The following is a 22,241-nucleotide window of genomic DNA, read 5'->3' on the forward strand; positions in this document are numbered from 1 at the left end:
TCTACTAATGCAACTCTTTTTCCCTTTCTTCCTCTTTTAACCGTTTTCTCTTGGGTTCCCAAAGATCCCATTTTAAATTCTTTTCCTTCTTCTCCCCCTTTCCCCTAACAACTTTTTTTTCTTTTCCCCATTCTTGTGATTATTGTATCTTTTCTTCAGAGCATTTGCTTTTATTATTCTAGTAACTTTCCCCAGGGATTTCCCTGTTCTCCTTTCCTTACTATTTTGTGGTTTATTTTTGGGGAGATCTCCCCCTTTGTCTACTTTCTGGAATTATGGTACTGAATGCTGAGCAGAAGTCTACAGAACAGACTCTTGGAGATTCCAGATGTTGCATAGTGTAGTTCAGTGCCATATTGACCACATCACATGCCCATCTATTTGTGTGGTAGGCAAACTGCAGGAGATTCAAGAGAGGATCCGTGATGGTTTCCAGCACTAACCTCCCAAAGGCTTTCCCAACTACGGATGTCAGAGCAACCGACCTGCCGTTATTCAGCTCCTTGGTGGAGGGTTTCTTGGGCAGCAGGGTGAGAGTAGAGCATTGGGAGGGACCTCACACACCTCCAGTGGTTTATGAAAGACAGGGATGAAGGTGGGGTGGGGGAAGTGCATCAGCACAGGTTTTCAAGCAAGAAGGAGCTACCCTGTCTGGGCCTGCTGCTCTTCTGGCCTCTGAAATAAATCTTGCACATGGAGGCATCACAGAGTAGCAGAGTCTCCATTTCTACCCCAGACTTAACTAACTCTGGAGTAAATCTTCCATAGGGGCTGAGTTTCTGGATATCGGCCAGGGATTTCTGACTCCGAGAGAGGCCTTGCCCACGCATTCTCTCTGGAAAGCCATGCTGGGGAACAATGTGCTGACTCTCAGCCCCTCTTCCTTTGACATGGGGGGGGGGGGACACTCCCAAAGAGGCAGAAAAAGACACCTGAGACCAAGAGGACAGCTGGAACCAATGCTTTATTACACAAAAGAAGGGTTTGGGGGGGGAGGGTCTCCAGGGTGGTCCAGGGCAGAAGGAGGCTCTTCAGGTCAAGGTCGAACAGTAGTTCCAATTCTGGTGGGTCTCCCCGTTGCTGATCCTGTAAAAACAAACATTCAGATGTGAGCTTTCTTCCCGTGAGAACAGCCTCCGGTGCTTCCCCTGCCTCATCTTACAGCCAGGGAGACCCAAAGCTGAAATCAGGAGGAAGCAATGGGGGCCACCTCTCCCCTGGTGTTATGGGCCTCCATCACTGGATGTTTCAAGTGGAATATAGAATACAGTCTAACAAAATTGGAAGGGACCTCAGAGAACCTCTAGCCTTCAGGGTCTTTCTGTCATCCTCTCTTTCTAGAAGGCCTCAAGGCCACTCCTTGGGTATGTTCACATGAGCTTTTTAACGTGGCCAGGGAGCATTTCTTACACTCAGAAATACGAGCTTCTCTTTGCTATGAAGCTTTCAGATGAAGCTATGGACCATCCTGTCACCTGAACATGGTGTCAGGCCTGCAGCCATTTTTCCTTTCGGGTCTTTGGCCTGCCACACTTTCTATTATTCTGCTAGGCATTTTCTAAGGTGGGAAAATGGGAGGTCGGGATTGTACAGAGTTAGATGATAAGCAGCCCTAACAACATTCCTTTCTAGAAGCCAAGGTCATCCTTTGTCTCTGCACCTGACCGGAACTGGATGGGTGGAAGTTGCCAGTATGGCAGTGGGAGATTGGACCCTGGGATGGACTGGTGGTTGTGTGGGGGGGCAAGATCTTGAACTTCCAAGTGGGTGGGGAAAACCAGGAAGCTTTCAAATTCGGGTTTTCCCAGATGGGCCAACATGGCTCTCTTCATCAATTGGAAGTTTGAGGAATCCTTTGCCTCCGACTCTGATTTACGTTTGGATGCTCTTTGGAACCCTGACACATGGACCAGTCATGGGCTCCCCAGGGCATGAACTGGACAGGGTGAGCAAGGTGTTTTGTCCTAGCCTCTGCTTCTCCTGGAAGTCCTCATTGCCTGGGGCTTCTGGCTTCCTGACCAGGCTGGCAGGAGAAACATCTTCTACAACACAGTGCCCAGCAGCAGCTGAACTGGCGGGTGGCACCGTTCTACCAATGGTTGTTCAGGAGGAGAAGAAGTCAAGAGACAGTGGGAGGGGGATGGTCAGCCCCACAGAGAGCTTCCACAGAGTGGGGGTGGGTACTATTAGGAAGAAGGGCTCCACTAGGCCAAACCAAGGCATGCTTGAGCAGCAGAGCTAGATCCTTTTTTTATATCTACTCCACCTTTGATGGACAAGAGGAGAGCCTGGAGCTGAAGCAGCCTGAAAGGCCCCAGGGAAACCTGAATGTGCCTAGACCACGTTGACCCCACACAGCTGTTCCTTTGGTCCAAGCAACCGGCACAAGTGACCACGTACGGCACCTGCCATACTCCCTATAGACACACTCCACGGTTTTCTGCAAAACAGGAGATCCCAAGACTGAGAGAATCCTCTGGAATTGGAATCCCAGATCACACAAGATCCCCTCTCTGGACCTTTCGGGAGTGAAACCACCTCCCTCTGTCCAGATGAGATGCTGCCAGAAGGAGCTGGATCCCACCTCCTCCCCTTCCCCACAAAGCACAGCAATTCCCTTTTGGGGCCGACCTCTCAGGACCCTGGGCTGGACTTTAGAAATGGGTTCCTCTCTCTTAACTCAGGGTGCTGGGGGTGCAAATGTGCTTATCCTCCCCCCCTCCCCCACCGTTTCAACCCAAGAATTCAACCAGCGTGTCAAGGATTCCCTTCTATTGAATCAATTGTAGCCTGTTGTGAGAACCAGGATGTTACATTAAACCATCTTATGCTTAATGGTAAGAGACATCAGTTCTTGTTCAATGAAGAGACCAGTTCAGGGGTGAAATTCAGCAGGTTCTGGAAAACCGGTAGCAGAAATTTTGAGTAGTTCGGAGAACTGGCAAATACCACCTCTGGCTGGCCCCTGCCACGCCCACCAAGCCACGCCCACAGAACCGGTAGCAGAAAAGAAAATGGAATTTTATCACTGGGTCACTCTGCAGCTCCTTCCCTACTTACCTACACAGGTGTTTTGGCATTCATCTTTGGTCTTAAAATTGTTGGCATTGCCCCGGCATCCACCGTAGGCAAATTCTTGACATTTGTTTGAAGCCCAGTTGTAGTAGAAGCGACGCAATTTGGCTTTACATCGCCCAGTCTCAGGAGGAAGATGACAAAACTCTGTGACAAATGGAAAGGGGAGGGGGATGTTATCTGATTAGACAGCACAAGGGTCTTCAAGTCCCTTCCCCTACCTGGGGCCCTCCCAGCACGCTCAGATTGGAAGCAGCCAAGAGCCATTTGGGACGTTTCAATTTGGTTTCCTGCTCTGAGGATTGGCTGAGAGGATTGTTCCCGTGGCTGAAAATCCTGATTCTGCAGCTGCCTTGAGTAAAGAGAGCTCGGCCTTCCTCTAAAACTGCATCTCTCTTTCTTGGGGCCCCTCCCATTTCTGTCTCCTGTTCAGCTGACCCCCAATCACCCTCTCCAGAACCTCCCCAGAAGAAGCCCCACCAAGCCAGGGGTTCTAGACTGCGGGGTCTTTGGTTTCAATTTCATGGGGGAGAACTCTGACCACTTCAGCCCCTCCCTGCCAAGGGTCCCGAGATCTTTCTGAAAACTCACTTGGACGGTCCTGGCTGGAGACGGGGGTCAGCTCTGCCCAGAGGGTGAGGAGTCCCAGCAGGAGAAGAAGGCCTCTGGAAGGCATGGTGAAGCCGTCTGTCCCACACTTGGGCTGCTGGCTCGATTTATTCTCCCCACTGGGAATTTCACACCTCCAGATCCAGGAATCAGGATGACTTAATGCAGTGACAGTCCGGATTCTTTCCTCTTTCACAAGATGGTTGAACAACATTCAGAGTTGCATTGAATGGCCACTTTGGGGAAAGCCAGGCAGGCCCCTGTTGATGTGTTCCAGTCCCTCCCTTCACACACGAGCACCCCAAGACCCCTGTCCTATTCCCCAGGCCCCCACTCCCACCAAATGGGAAGTTCTCCTGAGTCTGGTACTGTTCAGTTTAGGCCCAGGGCCCCACAGTCCAAGAGGGAAAGGAAAAGTCTGCAAATCCACACACACAAAAGCTGAAATCCAGGCACAGTCCAAACTCCACGCATGGTAACCAAGCCAAGGTACGAGTCCAGGACCCAACGAGCAACACCAAGGTCCAAATACGTGGTCAAACGAAGCACAGGAATGGAGTCAAGGAAACGGAATACACAGAGTTGGAGTCTACACACAAGAGGGAAAACGGGCAGTTATTTCCAACATCATGTTGCTCTTCCTCCTCCTCTCTGCAATCCCCACCCTTCTAGCACTGATGATGTTACCGTTTAGGGTTCAGGAAACAGCTGGAAGAAAACCACCAAGCTCAGAGAGCACAGGGGACCCCCACAATCGCTGTCCTCCTCCTCCTCTTCTTCACAAACCCCACTACCTTCTAACACTGATGATCTTAGTGTCAGGGCTCCAAATAGCATCCAAAATTAAATCAGAGTCCAAGGCAAAGTATTGCTCAATGTTCCCATTTATGAAGAGAGCCATGTTGGCACATCTGGGGAAACCCGAAACTGAAAGCTTGCCTTTTTTCCCCACCCATTTGTAAGTTCAAGATCTCCACACCCACAAGCCCATCCCATGGTCCAATCTCCCTCTGCCATGCTGGCAGTTCCACCCATCCATTTCCGGTCAGGTGCAGAGCTGCAAAGACAAAGGATGACCTTGGCTTTCTAGAAAGGAATGTTGTTATGGCTACATAGCATCTAACGCCGTCCAATCCCCCCTCCCATTTCCCCACCATAGAAAATGCATAGTAGAATAATAGAAAGTGTGGCAGGCCAAAGACCCAAAAGAAAAGAGGGCTGCAGACCTGACACCTAGCTAGTTTTGTAATGAAATGTGTGCAAGAAAACCACCAGGCTCAGAGAGCAGCAACTTTGTAGAGGCCCAACTCTACAACACAGAGCTACCAATATTCTCTTCCCCCTTTGCAGGATTTACCCGACAGGGCCAACCTGGCCTCCATTCCCCCATCTGAACAGCCCCACCACACGACTCCCAATCCTGCAAAATCCCAGAAGTTGTTATTTGGATGCTGTCTTTAATGTTTGGTATCGATGAGGCTTGTGGCTATGCAACAGCTTCTTGGATTTCTCTTGAACCTTCAGGCCTTGCCTAATCCAAATCCATCTCTCTGTGCAGTTGAAGTTCTCTCTGTGTTGTGAAATTTAGAAGTTTCCATTCATTCTTCTGACTGCCAGCAGAGAACCCTAATCAGCCCAGAGAGCCCTTCCCTCACCGCCCACCTGTTTACCAACCCTGGTTAAGGAGGAACAAGACAGATAAACGAAGGAGGAACAAGCAATACCCCAAGCAGGTAGGAGAAGCTGCTGTGTGCCAAGCCTTCCTATTCATCAACCAACCTCATTGCACCGATGGCATTAGCAAGAATGGCAGTGAAAGGTGATCAATATGCAAACGAGGTTCTCAGAGCACCAAGGATCCACCAGGAGATATCAAGGGGTTCTCCTGGGTCCTCTGCTCCTCAATGAAGCTCTGAATCTTTGGGTGAGGAGGGGAGTATATTGATCACATGGGATAGTTACTCCTCTGGAAGAAAATAAATAAATAAAAGCCCAGATTACCTCATTACAAGAATATCTATGAGTAAATTGACATTTGAAATTAGACAATAAGAAGATGTACAATTTTATAAGGTATATGATTTGTTTTATCAATGGCTAGATAAAAATACATGGAAATTAAAAACATTGGAGAAGTTTTACATATTGTAAGAATAATAAAATAAGATAGGTGATACTATAAAGTTATATTATTATTAAATAGAGTAACAATGATGTAATGGAATATTGGCATATACATGAACTGAATATCTAGAACATTTTGTTTAGAATGAAGAAATAACAATTATAGTTGAACATATGATGTATAATGATAACAATGTACCATTCTTAAACAGATCCCCCCAAAAAAATAAGAGAGAGAAGGAGGAAATATTCCTCCTTATCAAAAAAATTATACAACATGGCGGTCTGGTTTAAGTGGTTGTTACCAGAGGGGGATGATGGTCTTCTGGGAGGGAAATAGGATCAGAATTAATACAATTCAAGAGGTGGAAGCCTTTATTAAAAAGAATCTTTTCCCCCGAGAGGAGGAATTTAGTGGGAGTAGGGAAAAGGACAGCAAGACGCAAGATAAGGAGGAGGGGCGCTGAGGCCCCTCCGGGGGGCAGGGAAGAAGAAGCAATATCGAAAAGGCTTAGATCACAAAAATGAATGTATTTGGAATAATTGTAATTGTTGATACTACAAAAAGTAACAGAGAAAAAATAGTAGAGTACATGTTTGATAATATTGGTTAAATTTGTTCTGATGCTTTCTTTTATATTTTATTTTTAAGATTGTTAAATCTGTGAGTTTCTTGGGGGGATTTTCGCCACCAGTGTGGAAGCTGCAAAAAAATTTCTGTATACTTTTACCCTTCCCTATTTATTTTAAAACCAATAAAAATTTTGCAATATAAAACAATGCACCTATGTATACTTGAGGGATAATTTGTGATTTTATATATACGTAATTGAAAGTAGTGATGCATAAACATAAACTACTGGAGAATTCTGTCATATTGCAAAAATAATATGATGAGATAGGTGATTCTATAAAGACAGATTATTATTAAATAGACAGATAAGGATGCAATGGAATATTGGTATTTATGTGAATCTAGTTTGTAGAATATTTGCTTAAAACAAAAGAATATCAATTATAACTGAACAATATGATGCACAATGATCATAATTTATTTATTTATTTATTTATTTACTGCGCTTCTAGACCGCCCCCTCTCCCAAAAGGGACTCGGGGCGGTGTACAGTCCATACAAGAAATACATCATAATATAATTAAATAACTGAACAATTAAAATGGTTAAATAGGTAGATAGGTAAATAGGTAAATATGGAGGAGGTTAAAAAGAAAGTTAAAAAGAACTGTACAGCTGAGTAAAGTATATATAAATATAATTTTAAAACCCCTAAAAATATCACATAAATTAAATTTAAAAGCAATTCCCCTAAAATAACCAGTTAAAAATATGTCTGCCAGGAGGTAACAGTTATAATTATGCCAGGCCTGCTAATCGGAACAGGTGAGTCTTCAATTTTTGTCGGAAGGAGCGGAAGTCAGTGGTGGTTCTAATGTCGGGGGGGAGGTCATTCCAGAGGGTTGGGCCCATCACAGAGAAGGCCCTACTCCTTGGCGTCGCCCGTTGGCATTGCCTAGTGGACGGCACCAGGAGAAGCCCCTCCCTGTGAGAGCGAATTGGCCGCAGGGATGTGTGTGGGAGGATGCGATCCCACAAGTAGCTAGGTCCTGTGCCATGGAGCGCTTTAAAGATGGTAATCAAAACCTTGAAATGCACCCGAAAGACCACAGGCAGCCAGTGCAGCTCGTGCAGGAGAGGTGTTACGTGGGAGTACCTGGTACTCCCCATGACAGCCCGCGCGGCTGCGTTCTGGACTAGCTGCAGTCTTCGGGCGCGTCCCAAGGGCAGCCCCATGTAGAGAGCATTGCAGTAGTCCAGGCGAGACGTCACCAGTGCATGAGTGACCGTGCGCAGGGCATCCCGGTCCAGTAGGGGGCGCAATTGGCGCACCAGGCGAACCTGGTGGAACGCCCCCCTTGCCACGGCTGCCACATGGTCATCCATTGACAGCCGGGCATCTAGGAGGACGCCCCGTTCCACAGGGGGCAATTGTTCGCCCCCTATGGCCAGCGATGGCGTCAGCTGGCTGAACCGAGGTGCCGGTAGCCACAGCCACTCAGTCTTGGAGGGGTTGAGTTTGAGTCTGTTGTCCCCCATCCAGACCCCGACGGCTTCCAAACATCGGGATATCACTTCGACAGCCTCGTTGGGGTGGTTTGGGGTTGAAATGTACAGCTGGGTATCATCAGCGTACAGATGATACTCAACCCCAAAACCACGGATGATCTCTCCCAGTGGCTTCACATATGTGTTGAACAGGAGAGGCGAGAGGACCGACCCTTGTGGCACCCCACAAGTGAGTGGCCTCAGGGTAGACCTCTGCCCCCCTGTCAACACACATTGCGTCCGGTCGGAGAGGTAGGAGCCGAACCACCGCAAAACGGTGCCTCTGACTCCCATCCCCTCCAGCCGGCGCAATAGGATACCATGGTCGATGGTATCAAAAGCCGCTGAGAGGTCTAATAGGACCAGGATAGAGGAACAACCTCTATCTCTGGCCCTCCAGAGATCATCAACCAACGCGACCAAGGCTGTCTCCGTGCTGTGCCAGGGTCGGAAGCCGGACTGGCGTGGGTCTAGATATTCGGATTCGTCAAGGTGTCGTGGAAATTGCTGCGCCACCACATTCTCAACAACCTTCGCTAGAAAGGGAAGGTTGGAGACTGGATGATAATTAGCTAGCTCCGTTGGGTCGAGTGAAGGCCTTTTAAGTAAGGGCCTCACCACCGCCTCTTTCAAGGCAGTTGGTAAGGATCCCTCACCCAATGAGGCGTTCACCAGGCCCAGAAGCCAGCCTCGTGTCACCTCCCAGGTTGCCAGTACCAGCCAGGAGGGACACGGGTCCATTGAACATGTGGTGGGTCGCAGCCGTCCACGCAACCTGTCTAAATCCTCGGGGGCAACAGAATCAAACTCCTCCCAGAATGGTCTCCACAAGACTCACTGTTGACGGCTCGTCCGGTCCACTGGAGGGGGCCCATCCGCTCCGGATCTGAGCGACTTTGTCCTGCAGATATTCCCCAAACTCCTCTGCTCTGCCCTGCAAGGGCGCCCCCCGCGTCCTCTGCGATAAGAGGGAGCGGGTCACCCTAAACAGGGCGGCAGGGCGGTTATCAGCGGACGCAATAAGAGGGGCACAGTGTCTATGTTTGGCCGCTCTCAATGCCACAAGGTAGGTCCGTAAATAGGCTCTTACCTGTGTTCGATCAGATTCGGAGCGTGAGGACCTCCACCTGCTCTCTAGACGTCTCCTATGGCGCTTCATCACCCTCAACTCCTCGGTATACCAAGGAGCTCGGGTGGGTCGCTGCCGCAGGAGAGGTCGCAAAGGCGCAACCCGGTCTAAGGCCCCAGCCGCCGCCCTATTCCAGGCGGCCACTAGGTCCTCTGACCGAGTGCACGTCAGGGCTACAGGTAATGGCCCAAGCTCCGTCTGGAACCTATCCAGTTCCATCAGGTGCTTGGGGTGGTACCAGCTTGGGCAGTCTGGCTCCGCCTCCTCGCGGTGGGGGGTAGCGCCAGGGAAGTCCAGCCGGAGACATGAGTGATCTGACCATGACAGGGGAGTAACAACTAAATCCCCTATTCCCAGATCACTCGTCCACTGCTCAGATACAAAAACAAGGTCCAGTGTGTGGCCACCTTCGTGTGTGGGGCCCTGAATTAATTGGGTCAGGTCCATGGCTGTCATGGAAGCCATGAACTCCCGAGCCACCTTAGATGCTGCTCCCATTGACGGCAGGTTGAAATCCCCCATGACCAAAAGCTTGGGGATCTCAACCGCCGTCTCTGAGATCAGCTCGAGGAGCTCGGGCAGGGCCGCTGATGTATAGCGAGGAGCCAAGTATACAATCAGCAGGCCCCACTGCCTCCCTGGGCCCCATTTCACACCAAGGGACTCACACCCGGGTATCTGAGGAACAGTGAACTCCCTCGGCTCTAAACATTCCCGTATAACTACCGCCACCCCACCACCCTTACCCAGGGCCCGAGGCTGATGGAATGCACGGAAACCCGGTGGGCACATTTCCACGAGGGGTAAACCACCCTCATGGCCCAACCAGGTCTCCGTTATCCCTGCAAGGTCCAGCTCCCCCTCAGAGATCAACTCATTAATGAGGGGGGCCTTGTTGGTCACGGACCTTGCATTGCAAAGCATCAGCCGCAGCCCTGGCTCTGTAGTTCCTGGCCACCTAGATTGCGGGGGTTGGTACAAACGACGGGGCGTAGCCAGCAGCCACGGTCTCCCAACCGACCTTGTGATCTTCTCTTGTCCTCGCATCCCCCCCCTCCCCGCGACCGTTGTAATAAAACAACCCTCTGTTGGAATAACTTGTTCCTTCTCCCCCCCCCACCCCGCTCGCTTCCCTCCTGGACTCACCTGTTCGTCTGGCACTGGCTCCTCTCCCGGCCTGGTTGACCCACCCCTCCTCCCTGGAACCCCCTAACAACAATACAAAACATTTAGATAAAAATCCCCTCAGCTTCCGTTTCTTCCACCTCTCGGGGTTCACAAACCTGTCATCAAGGCAGGCCCTTGAGAGAGCCAAGGGCCATGCCTGCGAGAGAGGGGCCTCCCGCAGGCAGAGCAGGTCAAACCTCGAATAAATTGTTAAAAGCCCAGTGGGGTCAGGGTGCTGATGAGGAAAGTTGATAGACGGTGGGTTAGAGTCTTAATAGGAGGTAGGAGGCTCTAATGTCCAGATAGTACTTGGATGAGGGGGGGGGGATGATCGAATATCTCCAGGTGGTGCAAAATGGCAGAGATGACCAAAAGGTGGGAGACTGTCCAAGGTGGTTCCAGAGGAGAGTGGGTTCCTTAATGGGTGGGGGGGGGGCATTCTTGGCCTAGTTGTTCTTGGCCTAGGTGACCGTTCAGGCCTATCCATGACCCTAAAACAGGGCCTCCGGTGGCCACAGATGTCCCAGGCCACCCCCAACCGTTGTCTTGTGCCTTCGCTCTCACTCCTGGCTCCCATCCAGAACACACGGTGGGCACACTCCACCTTGGCCCCCACCCAGCGCTCCTAAATTCTCCAAGGTTTAGGGTAAAGTTTAGGGTAAAGTTCTCCAAAATTCTCCTAACTTCACAAAGGTTCATAATAAGCATTCGGCGTCCCCTGCTGGCGCCGGCAGGGCCCAGGGGCATGGGAGCAGCCAGGTTACGATAGAAAACGACAGAGGAGTCTCTGGCAGCGGTGACCCTCTTCATCTGCCTCTCCCGGCTGCCTCCCAGCCTCTTAGCCTTGATCTCCTCCCCGGTGCCTTGTTCTTCTTACCGGTGTCTTTTCGCCGCCAGCGCAATCCTCACATCACGCCGCGCTGCGCTGCGCGCCGCTATTGCTGCCATTGCTTCCCAGCTTTCTCCTCGGCCGCTTGCAGCCTTCCTTTCCTCCTTTCCCTCCAATCTTCCCTGACCACCCTGGCGGGCCAAAACGAGCCCAAAACAAGCCAGGGTGGTCGTGCTATCAAATTCTCGGTCCTCCGATGACATGAGGCCCGGCAGCAGTCCCTTGCCCCGTCGGGAGCTCCATGGCGTTCTCCGGAGCTCAGGAGGCGACCGCCATTGCCGGAAGCTCCTCCTCCTCCTGTATCTATGTATGCTTGATGGAGAATCAGTGAGCCTATACACAATTGAAAGTGGAGATGCACAAATGCTTGTAACCTAACGACATGCTATATGCAATTGAAGAGGGTTTTATGTTACATGCAGTTTGTTTTTGCTTGTTTAAGAATAAAAATCTTTTTTTTTTTTAAAAAAAAGAATGTCTATGGAGATTCTCCGTCATCCAAGTCATGGTTGTCCCAAAGCTGCTTTTCACAAGAGAAGCTTCTTGCTTCTTGGATGAAAAGTGAAATGTCTTCAAAGAAAACCCTGAAAGTCCAGTTGCCTCTTGTGAAAAGCAGCTTTGGAACTCATTACAAGAAGAAATGGGTGGAGCCCTTGGGTGTGAAGAGCCAACATTGTGACGTGACAATGTGTGGTCTTGATTATCCGAGACCGCCGTTGATACCTTTATCGCCACATGGTCCAAACGGACCTAAGCCATCCTGAAGAGACTGCGAACAAGGAGACAAAGCCTTGCTGGTTTCAGGGACATCGCAAAGTCCCTGATTGACCCAAGGGAAGCGCTCCAAGCTGGCGATAAACAGACAGCCCCGTGCTGACAAAGTCGGAGACGGCTCTGGAAAGAAGGCAGCTAAAAGTGAGTCCATCTGGTGAGGCTCTTTTCCTTGAGAATGATTGCCCAAAGGGATTTAAAAAAAAAGATAAATTAGTCCTTTAAGCAAAGAATAAAGTGGTGGAATTTATCTTTATTGGACTGCCTTGGAAAGTTTTTATTCCCCCCCCCCCCCATTAATGATGTTTTGTGGATTGAAGTGACTGTAACGCTTTTTGTTTCTCTTCGTAAGTGAATGAACTGTTTTTTTTCCCCCTCCTATTTTCTGTTGCCTTATCTATCGGCTGGAACTAAAAACTTTTTTCTTTTTTATTCTAATAATTCTTCTTACTACTTCTCATTAATTTTCATTAAAGACTTTTAAAGATTATTGTTTTCCATAAGCTTGAGATAAATAGGAGAAGAATTGAATCTGCCATTCGGAAGTTAGAACTTGGTTTTTTTTCTCTTTGAACCAATGTGTCATTTGCTATCTCTGTCTCTGATTTCACTGATGCTGTAACAGAGAGCTTTGCAGCTTTGGAGCCTTGCAGCTTATCTGTGCAATTTGATAAGAAGCCAAGGGTACGGTTGTTTTTACAGGTGCCTTTCTTTAAAACACTCTTGGCAAGGGAATGAAATTCTTTTTTTTCCTCCTTGCTTTTTTCATTTGGAAACATGCATCAATCTTCAGATGAGGGAACACTGAGTCTTCAAGGTTTGTTGACTGAAATTCAAAAGTTATCGGAAAGATCTGAGAGATTTGATAAGAAGTTGGATAGACTACTATCTCCTACAATGAAGGACGATGGAGTTGGAATCCTAAAAAATAAAGAAATGAATGCAGATGAAGAAGATAAGGATAAGATAACAGATGAATTTAATGATGGACCAAACCTAGATGAAAATGGAAAGAAGGGAATATGGAAAAGTGAATTTGATATGCAGGAGCTCTATTCCTTTCTTCAAGATACAGAGGGGGAAAAAGTGATGATGATGGGACTAAGAAGAGAAACTGTTTCAGAAATACATTTAATCAAAGACATGCTAATTTTAATAACAGTTCAAGGGCAACGAGGTTTTTTGAGAGATCTTTCAAGCAAAAAAGTGCGGAGAGAAGTTTATAAAAACCTTATAAAGGAATTAATAAGAAGATTGATACAACAACTGGCAAAAGAGACAAGATTCTTTTTTTACTGGAAAGATACAGGCTGATAATGAATGTTGATGATAAAAAATTTAATTAATTTTTGGTGATTAATAGGTAGGAACCTTAATATTTTATAGATTTTTTTAAAGATTGTTTTTAAATGTTTATTCATTAAAAAGTAATACATTATGACAATAACAATGAAACAATAACTATAATCAATTAAAACAAATTGGATATAAATAGCAAATTGGGACCTGGGGAAATTTTTTTTAATGAATGTTAACAATAAACTTTTGTTTAGATTTTGTTATAAAGAAGTAAATTTTTCGTGGGTCTAACAAGAGGAGAGGTGACATAAACAGTAAATAATCCTTAGTTACCTATAATAATAATGATAATAGTAATGAAATAATGATTTTGACTAGTAATATAAATTGCAAATTGGGACCTGGGAAAAAGACTTATAAATCTTATTAACAAATCCTTGTTTATTACATATAAATATGTAATTCTTCTTGGGCCGGATGAGAGGAGATGTGATATACATAATAAATAATTCTTAATTAGTACAATAATAACCAAAGAAATGTTAACGGATAATGTTTAATGATATTTATATGTGTTGGCATTGGTAAAAGCAATTGTATAAAAGCTTTAAATGGTGAATGGGGGGGGGGAAGGGGGGGAAATGCTTAGATATTTTATTAATTGATTTTTTCTTTTAGAATATGTTGTAAGAGGTTTGTTGAGATTGCCAATGAATGCGAGTGGGTGGTTGTGTTTTTGAATGCAAATGATATAAGATAAAAGCACGTTTAAATAATTATAGTTAAATGAGAATGGTGATGTATTGACAGTAAAATACATGAAGATTTTTGATGTAAAATGTACTATTCAATGGGAAGGAAATATATGTAACAATTATGATAGAAATGCACGAAAACTATTTGTAATCAATCGGCATGCTTTCAACAGGATGTAATGAAGGAGGATTCTTTTTTTTCTGTTTTTTTTATTTAAAACAATAAAAAAAATTTTTTAGAAAAAGAAGAAATGGGTTGAAAGTCATAAAGAGAGAGATAACCTAGAACCAAAGAGAAATTGCCTGACATTAATTGTGAGAACAATTAATCAGCGGAATGACTTCAGAAGTGGCAGGAGCTCCATTGCTGGAAGTTTTTAAGAAGAGATTGGACAATCATTTGTCTGGAAGGTATTCATCAGGGGGGTTGGACTAGAAGATCTCCAAGGTCTCTTCCAGCTCTGATGTTCTATGTGTCAAAGTTCCAACTGACAGACCCAAAACAAATACAGTCGAGGGGATCCAATCTCTCTATGCAAAACTTTATTGAGTACATCATTTTGCCATGCTTGAAGGCAAAACCAGATCTAGATCTTTCCTGTGATAGCCCCTATAGATAAAGTTCAAACTCTACCACCCCTCAACTAGCTCAGCTCATGCTGTCCAATGCAGTCTCTGGATATCGCTGTGGGAAAAAGTCTTTTGGGCTCCTGTAAATCCTGCTGAAACGCCCTTGGTTCTCTTGGGGCCTTAGTGGACAACCAGCATGAGGCCGCTGTGTGCAGCAGCAGCCAAGAAAGCCAACACAATCCTAAGTTGCATTAACAGAGGGATACAATCAAGATCAAGTGGGATATTAATGCCATCCTATATAGCCTTAGTAAGACCACACATAGAATTCTGCATCCAGTTTTGGTCACCACACTATTAAAAAGACTTTGAGACTCTAGAAAAAGTGCAGAGGAGAGCAACAGAGATGATCAGGGGACTGGAGGCTGAAGCATATGAAGAACGGTTGCAGGAACTGGGCCTGGCTAGTCTAGGGAAGAGAAGGACCAGGGGAGACAGGAGAACATCTTCCAATATTTAAGAGGCTGCCACAGAGAGGAGGGGGACAAGCTATTCTCCAAGGCACCTGAAGGCCAGAGAAGGAATAATGGATGGAAACTGACCTAGGAGAGATTCAACCTGGAAATAAGGAGAAATTCCCTGACAGTGGGAACCTTCAAGCGATGGAAGAGAAGTTGCCTTCAGAGGTTGTGGGAGCTTCATCCCTGGAGGCTTTCACGAAGAGACTGGGCTGCCATCTGCCAGAAATGGTGTAGGGTCTCCTGCTTGAGTGGGGGATTGGACTAAATGACCTACAAGATCCCTTCCAACTCTGTTAATCTGTTAAGAATATGAAGAACAGTGGCTGGAACTGGGCATGGCTAGTCTAGTGAAGAGAAGGACCAAGGGAGGTATGATAGCATCTTCCAGTATTTGAGGGGCTGCCACAAGGAAGAGGAAGTCAAGCTATTTTCCAAGGCATCTGAGGGCAGGACAAGAAGCAGTGGATGGAAACTAATCAAGGAGAGAAGCAACCTGGAACTAAGGAGAAACTTCCTAACAATGAGAACAATTCACCAGCGGAACAGCTTGCCACTAGAAATTGTGGGTGCTTTATCATTGCAAGTTTTTAAGAAAAGACTGGCCAGTCATTTGTCTGATATGGTATATGGTCTCCTGCTTGAGCAGGGGGCTGGACTAGAAGAGCTCCAAGATCCCTTCCAGCTGTATTCTGATTAGCTGAGAAGTCCCAGCTGAACCGTTGGCCTCACCATTATGCCTGGCTTTGTTCACACAAAACCCCTGATCCTGCTTTCGGTCTCCTCCCTCCCTCCCTCCCTCCCTCTCTCCATGTTCAGGAGATGAGGTTACTGGTGACTTATCAACAGGTGGCAGGCAAAGGAAATTTTGCATGGACAGTTATAATGACATATGTTTATAATGGACAAATATCTACAAGCATGAGAATCCCTCATATATCTTCCCTCCCATTCTGTTTTCTTTTCCTGGTTTTTTCTACTACTCCCCTCTCTCTTTTGTTCTGTTTCATGAAATAAAGGGAGAAAACTTTCTGTGAGTTGCCTGATTGCCTCCAGCCAGACCATCCATGTGGAACCATCACAGGTCAGCAGAGTGTGTCCATCCCAGAATTAACTCTTGAGTAAACCCTTTGTAGGGACTAAGTGTCGGGGATTTCTAGCTCTGAGAGAGGCATTCCCCTGCACATTCTCTCTGGAAAGCCACATTGGGGAATGATGCGCTTCCTCTCAGCCCCTCTTCCTCTGGCATGAGGGGCGACATGGGTCAAGGTGAGGAGGGGAAACCCCCAAAGGGGCAGAAAAAGACACCTGGGACAAGGAGGGATGGAAGGACCAAAGCTTTATTGCAGAACTGAAGGAATGAGCCCAGGGTGGGGTTTGGGGGGAGGGTCTCCAGGGTGGTCCAGGACAGAAGGAGAATCATCGGGTCAAGTTGGAACAGTAGACCCAATTGTGGTCGGTCTCCCTGTTGGTGATCCTGTAAAAGCAAACATTCAGATGTGAGATTTCTGTCCAGAACTGCCTCCGGTGCATCCCCCTGCCTCATCCTACAACCAGGGAGACCCAAACACAAACTCAGGAGGAATGACCCCATTGAGAGAGAGCCAGGAAACAATGGGGCAGCCTCCCTCCATGGAGGTTTCGGGCTCTGTCTATGGGGGTTTCAATCAAAGGTCGGACAGAATCTTTCCAGGATGCACTGAGGATTTCTGCCCTTGAAGGAGGATGGACTAGATGACCTCCAGCGCCTTTCTCCAATCCTCTCCTTCCAGGAGACCTCAAGGACATTGCTTGGAGCACAGAGCAGGACATGAGTTTTCTAACTCTGCCATGGAGCATTTCTCACAGCCAGATATGTGGGGTTGTCACCCTGGTGACGCTCTGGACCTTCCTGTCCCCTGAGCTTGGACCAGATTTGGCCTGCCCAAAGGATGAGCTGGGTCAAACTTGGCAAAGATTTCCTGTCCCAGCCTCTCCTTCTTCTGGAAGTCCTCAATGCCCAGGGCTTCTGGCTTCCTGACCAGGCTGGCAGGAGGAACATCTTCTTCAACACAGTGCCCAGCAGCAGCTGAACTGGGAGGCCACCGTTCTACCCATGGAGGTTCAGGAGAAGAAGTCAAGGGAGACTGGGAGGAGGGATGTGGAGGGTCCGTCTCATGGCTTCCACAGTGAGGGGGGTATATCTACCAGGAAGAAGGGCCCCACCACAGCTAGTTCTGCTTCTGCTTCTTCTTCATCATCATCATCATTCTGTGGTTAATCTTTGGTGAGATTCACAGCCTTTGGGGCTGGTTGGTAGCCTAACAGCATGAGTCCTAACCAAGGACCTAGGAAGTGTTAAGGTAACGTCGGAGGATATAAGCTGTTCCAAGTATGGTGGTTTTTTTGTAGAGTCAGAATGTTCAAGTCAGGTAAATTTAGAATTTCCAAATAGCGAGGTAGCCCTTTAGGTATTGCTCCAAGGGCTCCAATTACAATTGGGACAATCCTCTTTTTCCACAGTCTCTCAACCTCAATTTGCAAGTCCCGGTATTTTGTTATTTTTTTCTTGCTGTTTATCTTCAATTCATGCATCACCAGGTATTGCAATGTCAACGATCCATACTTTTTTCTTTTCTTCTTCTCCCTCCTCCTCCTCCTCCTCCTCCTCCTCCTCCTCCTCCTCCTCCTCCTCCTCCTCCTCCTCCTCCTCCTCCTCCTCCTCCTCCTCCTTCTACCCCAGAGAAACCTTCATGTGCCCAGACCTTGTCTAAGCCTTGGAGACCCCACACAACTGTTTCTTTGCTCTAATCAAACTGCACAAGTGACAACATAGGGCACATACCTTGCGTCACATCGACAGGATCCTTGCAGACAGACAGGCAACCGTAATGGCAACACTTCTGCTCCCCAGGACACTTCCAGTCATTTTCACACTTCTTGACACAAGGAGGGACTGGTGGACCCTGGGGACACACTCCAGGTTTTTCTGCAAAGGAGAAGACCCCAAGGCTGAGAGATTCCTCTGGAATTGGAGTCCCAGATCAAGCAAGATCCCACCTCTGGGTCGTTCATCTCCATATATCCAGGATGGTAGATTGCCAGAATCCCACCTCCTCACCGCCTTCTCCACAAGGCACAGACATTTACTTCTGGGGTCAACCTCTCAGGACCCTGAGGGGAGGTACACTATAATTGGGCCCCCCTCTCTTGGCTGGGATCCTGGGGGTGGACATGCATGATCCCAGTTTCCCCCAAAGAGGAAGGAGGAATTACAGGGAATGGGAGGCAGGGACTTTCCGTGCTGGTTCTGCACATCCCCACACACCCCTCGCCAAATACAGAGGAGCTAAGAGAGGACCCTCCCCCAAGCAGAGCCTGGACAACCAGGGAGACCTTCCTTCCTTGGACCTCCTGGAAGTTACCTGAGGTTCTTAGGCTACATGGGGAGGTTGAAGATCTGAGTGGGTCCCTCAGCACAGGCCCCTGGGCCCCCCTCATAAGTGGGCAGGATGGAGCCATCAGGCCAACATCCACATAAGCAGGGACAAAACTCCCCCCCCCCAAATAATTCCCTACTCAAGAAAACCGCACTCCCACCAAGACCTGCAGGAGAAGCTGAAGTATCTAAACAGGGAGCAAACCCCACACTCAGCTGCACTGATGATGTTCCCTAGTTGGGCAATGAAACATCTGCAGCAAAATAATCCTCCTCCCCCCTCTCCCCTTCTCCTCCTCCTGCTCCTCTCTGCAAACTCCACTGCCTTCTAGTACTGATGATGTTGCCTACTTGTCATGAAATGTCTGCAGGAAAATAACCCCACTCGGAGATCACCAGGGACTGCTCTCTCCTTCTTCTCTTTCTCCTTCTCCTCCCCCTCCTCCAAGCTCAGAGAGCACCTGAAATTCCACAGTCCAAGCAGAGTGACAAAGATTCCCTTCTACAGAATCCATCGTAGCCTGTTGTGAGAACCAGGATGCTTCATTAACCCAACTTATGCTTAACGTTAAGAGACAGCAGGTCTTGTTCAATGAAGAGGCCACTCCGCAACTCCTTCCCTACTCACCAACACAGGTGTTGTGGCATTCATCTCTGGTCGCAAACCTGTTAGCATTGCCCTTGCAACCACCATACGTAAATTCTTCACATTTGTTTAAAAATGGGTCGTAGTAGTAGGCTTGGACATTAGCACAGCATGGTCCAGTGTTTGCACGAAAATAACAAAACTCTGTGACAAATGGAAGGGAAAGTATTATTTCATTAGGTACCACAAACACCTTCAACATATTTCCCCAACCTGGGGCCCTCCTAGCATGCTCAGATTGGAAGCAGTCGGGAGCCATCGGAGATCTTTTCATTTGGTTTCCTCCTCTGGGGATTGGATCCGATGGCTGGACTGGATTGTTCCTGTGGCTTAAAATCCTGATTCTGCAGCTGCCTTGAGTAAGAGAGCTTGGCCTTCCCTTAAAACTGCATCTCTCTTTCTTGGGGGGCCCTCCCATTTCTGTCTCCTGTTCAGCTGACCCCCATCCACCCTCTCCAGAACCTCCCCAGAAGAAGCCCCACCAAGCCAGAGGTTCTAGCCTGGGGGTCTCTGGTTTCCCTTCCCTGGGGGAGAACTCTGACCACTTCAGCCCCTCCCTGCCAAGGGTCCCGAGATCTTTCTGAAAGCTCACTTGGACGGTCCTGGCCGGAGACGGGGGTCAGCTCTGCCCAGAGGGTGAGGAGTCCCAGCAGGAGAAGAAGACCTCCAGAAGACATGGTGAAGCTGTCTGTCCCACACTTGGGCTGCTGGCTCTATTTATTCTCCTAGCTGGGAATTTCACACCTCCAGATCCAGGAATCAGGATGACTTAATGAGTGAGAATCTGAATTCCTTCCTTTTTCACAAGGTGTGCAAAGAAAAGGTGGGGAATCTGAGAGTTGGATTGACTGGCCACTTTGGGGAAGGCTAGGTAGGTCCCTGTTGTGCTTTTCCAGTCCCTTCATGCACACATAAGTGTATAAAGAAGTGACGGGCGGTGAGGTTTATGGCTGGTGGGGCACTGACCCAGTGGTGGGTTTCAATTTTTTTAGACTTGTGGACTTCAACTCCCAGAATTCCATAGCCAGGCATGCTCAGTTCCGATTTAAAGTGACAGCATTTGTTTTTCTCCTTTGTGAAAGAATTTCCCTTCTTTCTTTTTCTTTTCCCTTCCCCTCCTTCCTCCCTCTCTCCCACCCTCCCCGCTCTCTCTCTCTCTCTCTCTCTCTCTCTCTCTCTCTCTCTCTCTCTCTCTCTCTCTCTCTCTCTCACACACACACACACACGTTGGATTGGACTACACACACTTTCCCCCAGCCCTGGAAGGATCCAGCCCAGCTTCACTGATTACAGGTTTGAAAAGGCAACGTGGCTCTGCCTGCAATCAAACTACACTTGGGGAGGGAGAGCAGCACAAGCTAGCCAGAGTCCTTCCCTCCAGCCATTGCCCAAAGTCCCGCACCAGGAAGATGAAGTTTGAATTCCTCCCCCTCCCTCCAACCCACACGGACCTTTTCCAGCTGTTTCAGAGAGGATTTCAACTCTGCTCTTGCCTCGGGTCCTCTGAAAAAGCCCCCCAAACGAACGCCCTCTACTATGAGGCAGGAGAACTGCGTGCCTCACCTACGTCAGGAATTTTTAGGCTTTTAACCCTTGCTTAACTCTGCTCGAGTGATCATAAAACCCCTAAAGTCAGGCTAGATGAGGCATGCAGTTCTCCTGCCTCATAGTAGAGGGCACTTTTTAGAGGCTTTTTTAAACAGTTAAGCAGAGTCATCCATGGTGAGGCAGCAACTAGTTCAGCCTGACCTCAGCTCTCACCATTTTCCTTTTACATTTTTTTTCTTTTCATGATGCACATCACTGGTATAAAGTGTAAGGACTTTATTGAGGTACTCTAAGGCCCAATGTTATTTCCCAAGTCCCCATTTGCAGCAGATGAGAAGTCCTCTTGAGTCTGGTACTGCTCAGTCTAGGCACAGAGTCAGAAGAGTGAAGGCACCACACCACAAGGTCACACAAACAAAATCCAAAATCCAGTCACAGTCCAAAGTCCATGCATGGTAACCAAGCCAAGGCACGAATCCAGAATCCAACGAGCAACTCCCAGGTAGAAATATGTGGTCAAACAAAGCACAAGTCCAGACTCTAGGAAACAGAAGTCATGAAGTAGGGGTACACGCATAGCAGGAAAAATGGGCAGTTGTTTCCAACATCACATTCTTCCTCCTCTTCTTCCTCCTCCTCTTTGCAATCCCCTTCCCTTTTAGCACCGATGATGTTACCTACTTGAGTCCAGGTACATCTGCAAGAAAACCACCAAGCTCAGAGAACACAAGGAATCCACATCCCTCTTCCTCCTCCTCCTCCTCCCAAACCCCATTCCCTTCTAGCACTGATGATGTTCCTTAGTGATTTGGATGAGGGAATAAACGGGAAGTCATCAAATTTGCAGATGACACCAAGCTGGCAGGAATAGCCAACACTCCAGAAGATAGGCTTAAGATACAGAAGGATCTTGACAAACTTGAACATTGGGCACTATCTAATAAAATGAAATTCAATGGTGAAAAGAGTAAGGTTCTACATTTAGGCAAGGAAAACAAAATGCACAGGTACAGAATAGGTGGTATCTTGCTCAATCGGAGTAACTGTGAGAGGGATCTTGGAGTCCTAGTGGACAACCATTTAAATAGGAGCCAGCCGTGTGCGGCAGCTGCCAAAAAAGCCGACACTGTTCTAGGCTGCATCAACAGAGGGATAGAATCAAGATCACCATGTGAAGTGTTGATACCACTTTATAAGGCCTTGGTAAGGCCACACTTGGAATACTGCATTCAGTTCTGGTCGCCACGATGTAAAAAAGATGTGGAGACTCTGGAAAAAGTACAGAGAAGAGCAACAAAGAGGATTAGGGGACTGGAGACTAAGACATATGAAGAACGGTTGCAGGAACTAGGTATGTCTAGCTTAAGAGAAAGAAGGACTAGGGGAGACAGGATAGCATTGTTCCAATATCTCAGGGGTTGCCACAAAGAAGAGGGAGTCAAACTATTTTCCAAGGCACCTGAGGGTAGAACAAGAAGCAATGGGTGGAAACTAATCAAGGAGAGAAGCAACTTAGAAACAAGGATAAACTTCCTGACAGTTAGAACAATTGACCAGTGGAATAGCTTGCCTCCAGAAATTGTGAATGCCCCAACACTGGA

The 22,241-nt window shown here is 47.7% G+C and overlaps 1 protein-coding gene across 1 annotated transcript in view; it reads right to left on the reverse strand.

Annotated features, from left to right (window-relative positions):
• Nucleotides 1-1,004: 1,004 nt before the first annotated feature.
• Nucleotides 1,005-22,241, reverse strand: part of LOC309389581 (kunitz/BPTI-like toxin) — a 32,993-nt gene continuing 11,756 nt past the window's right edge. Inside the window, exon 4 of the mRNA XM_081948133.1 lies at nt 1,005-1,086. Within this exon, the coding sequence (XP_081804259.1) occupies nt 1,037-1,086 (50 nt within the window). The 3' untranslated portion in view covers nt 1,005-1,036. The remainder of the gene's footprint in view (nt 1,087-22,241) is intronic.

Source organism: Natrix helvetica, assembly GCF_964273705.1.
Source record: "Natrix helvetica genome assembly, chromosome: 3".
Lineage (NCBI taxonomy): Eukaryota > Metazoa > Chordata > Lepidosauria > Squamata > Natricidae > Natrix > Natrix helvetica.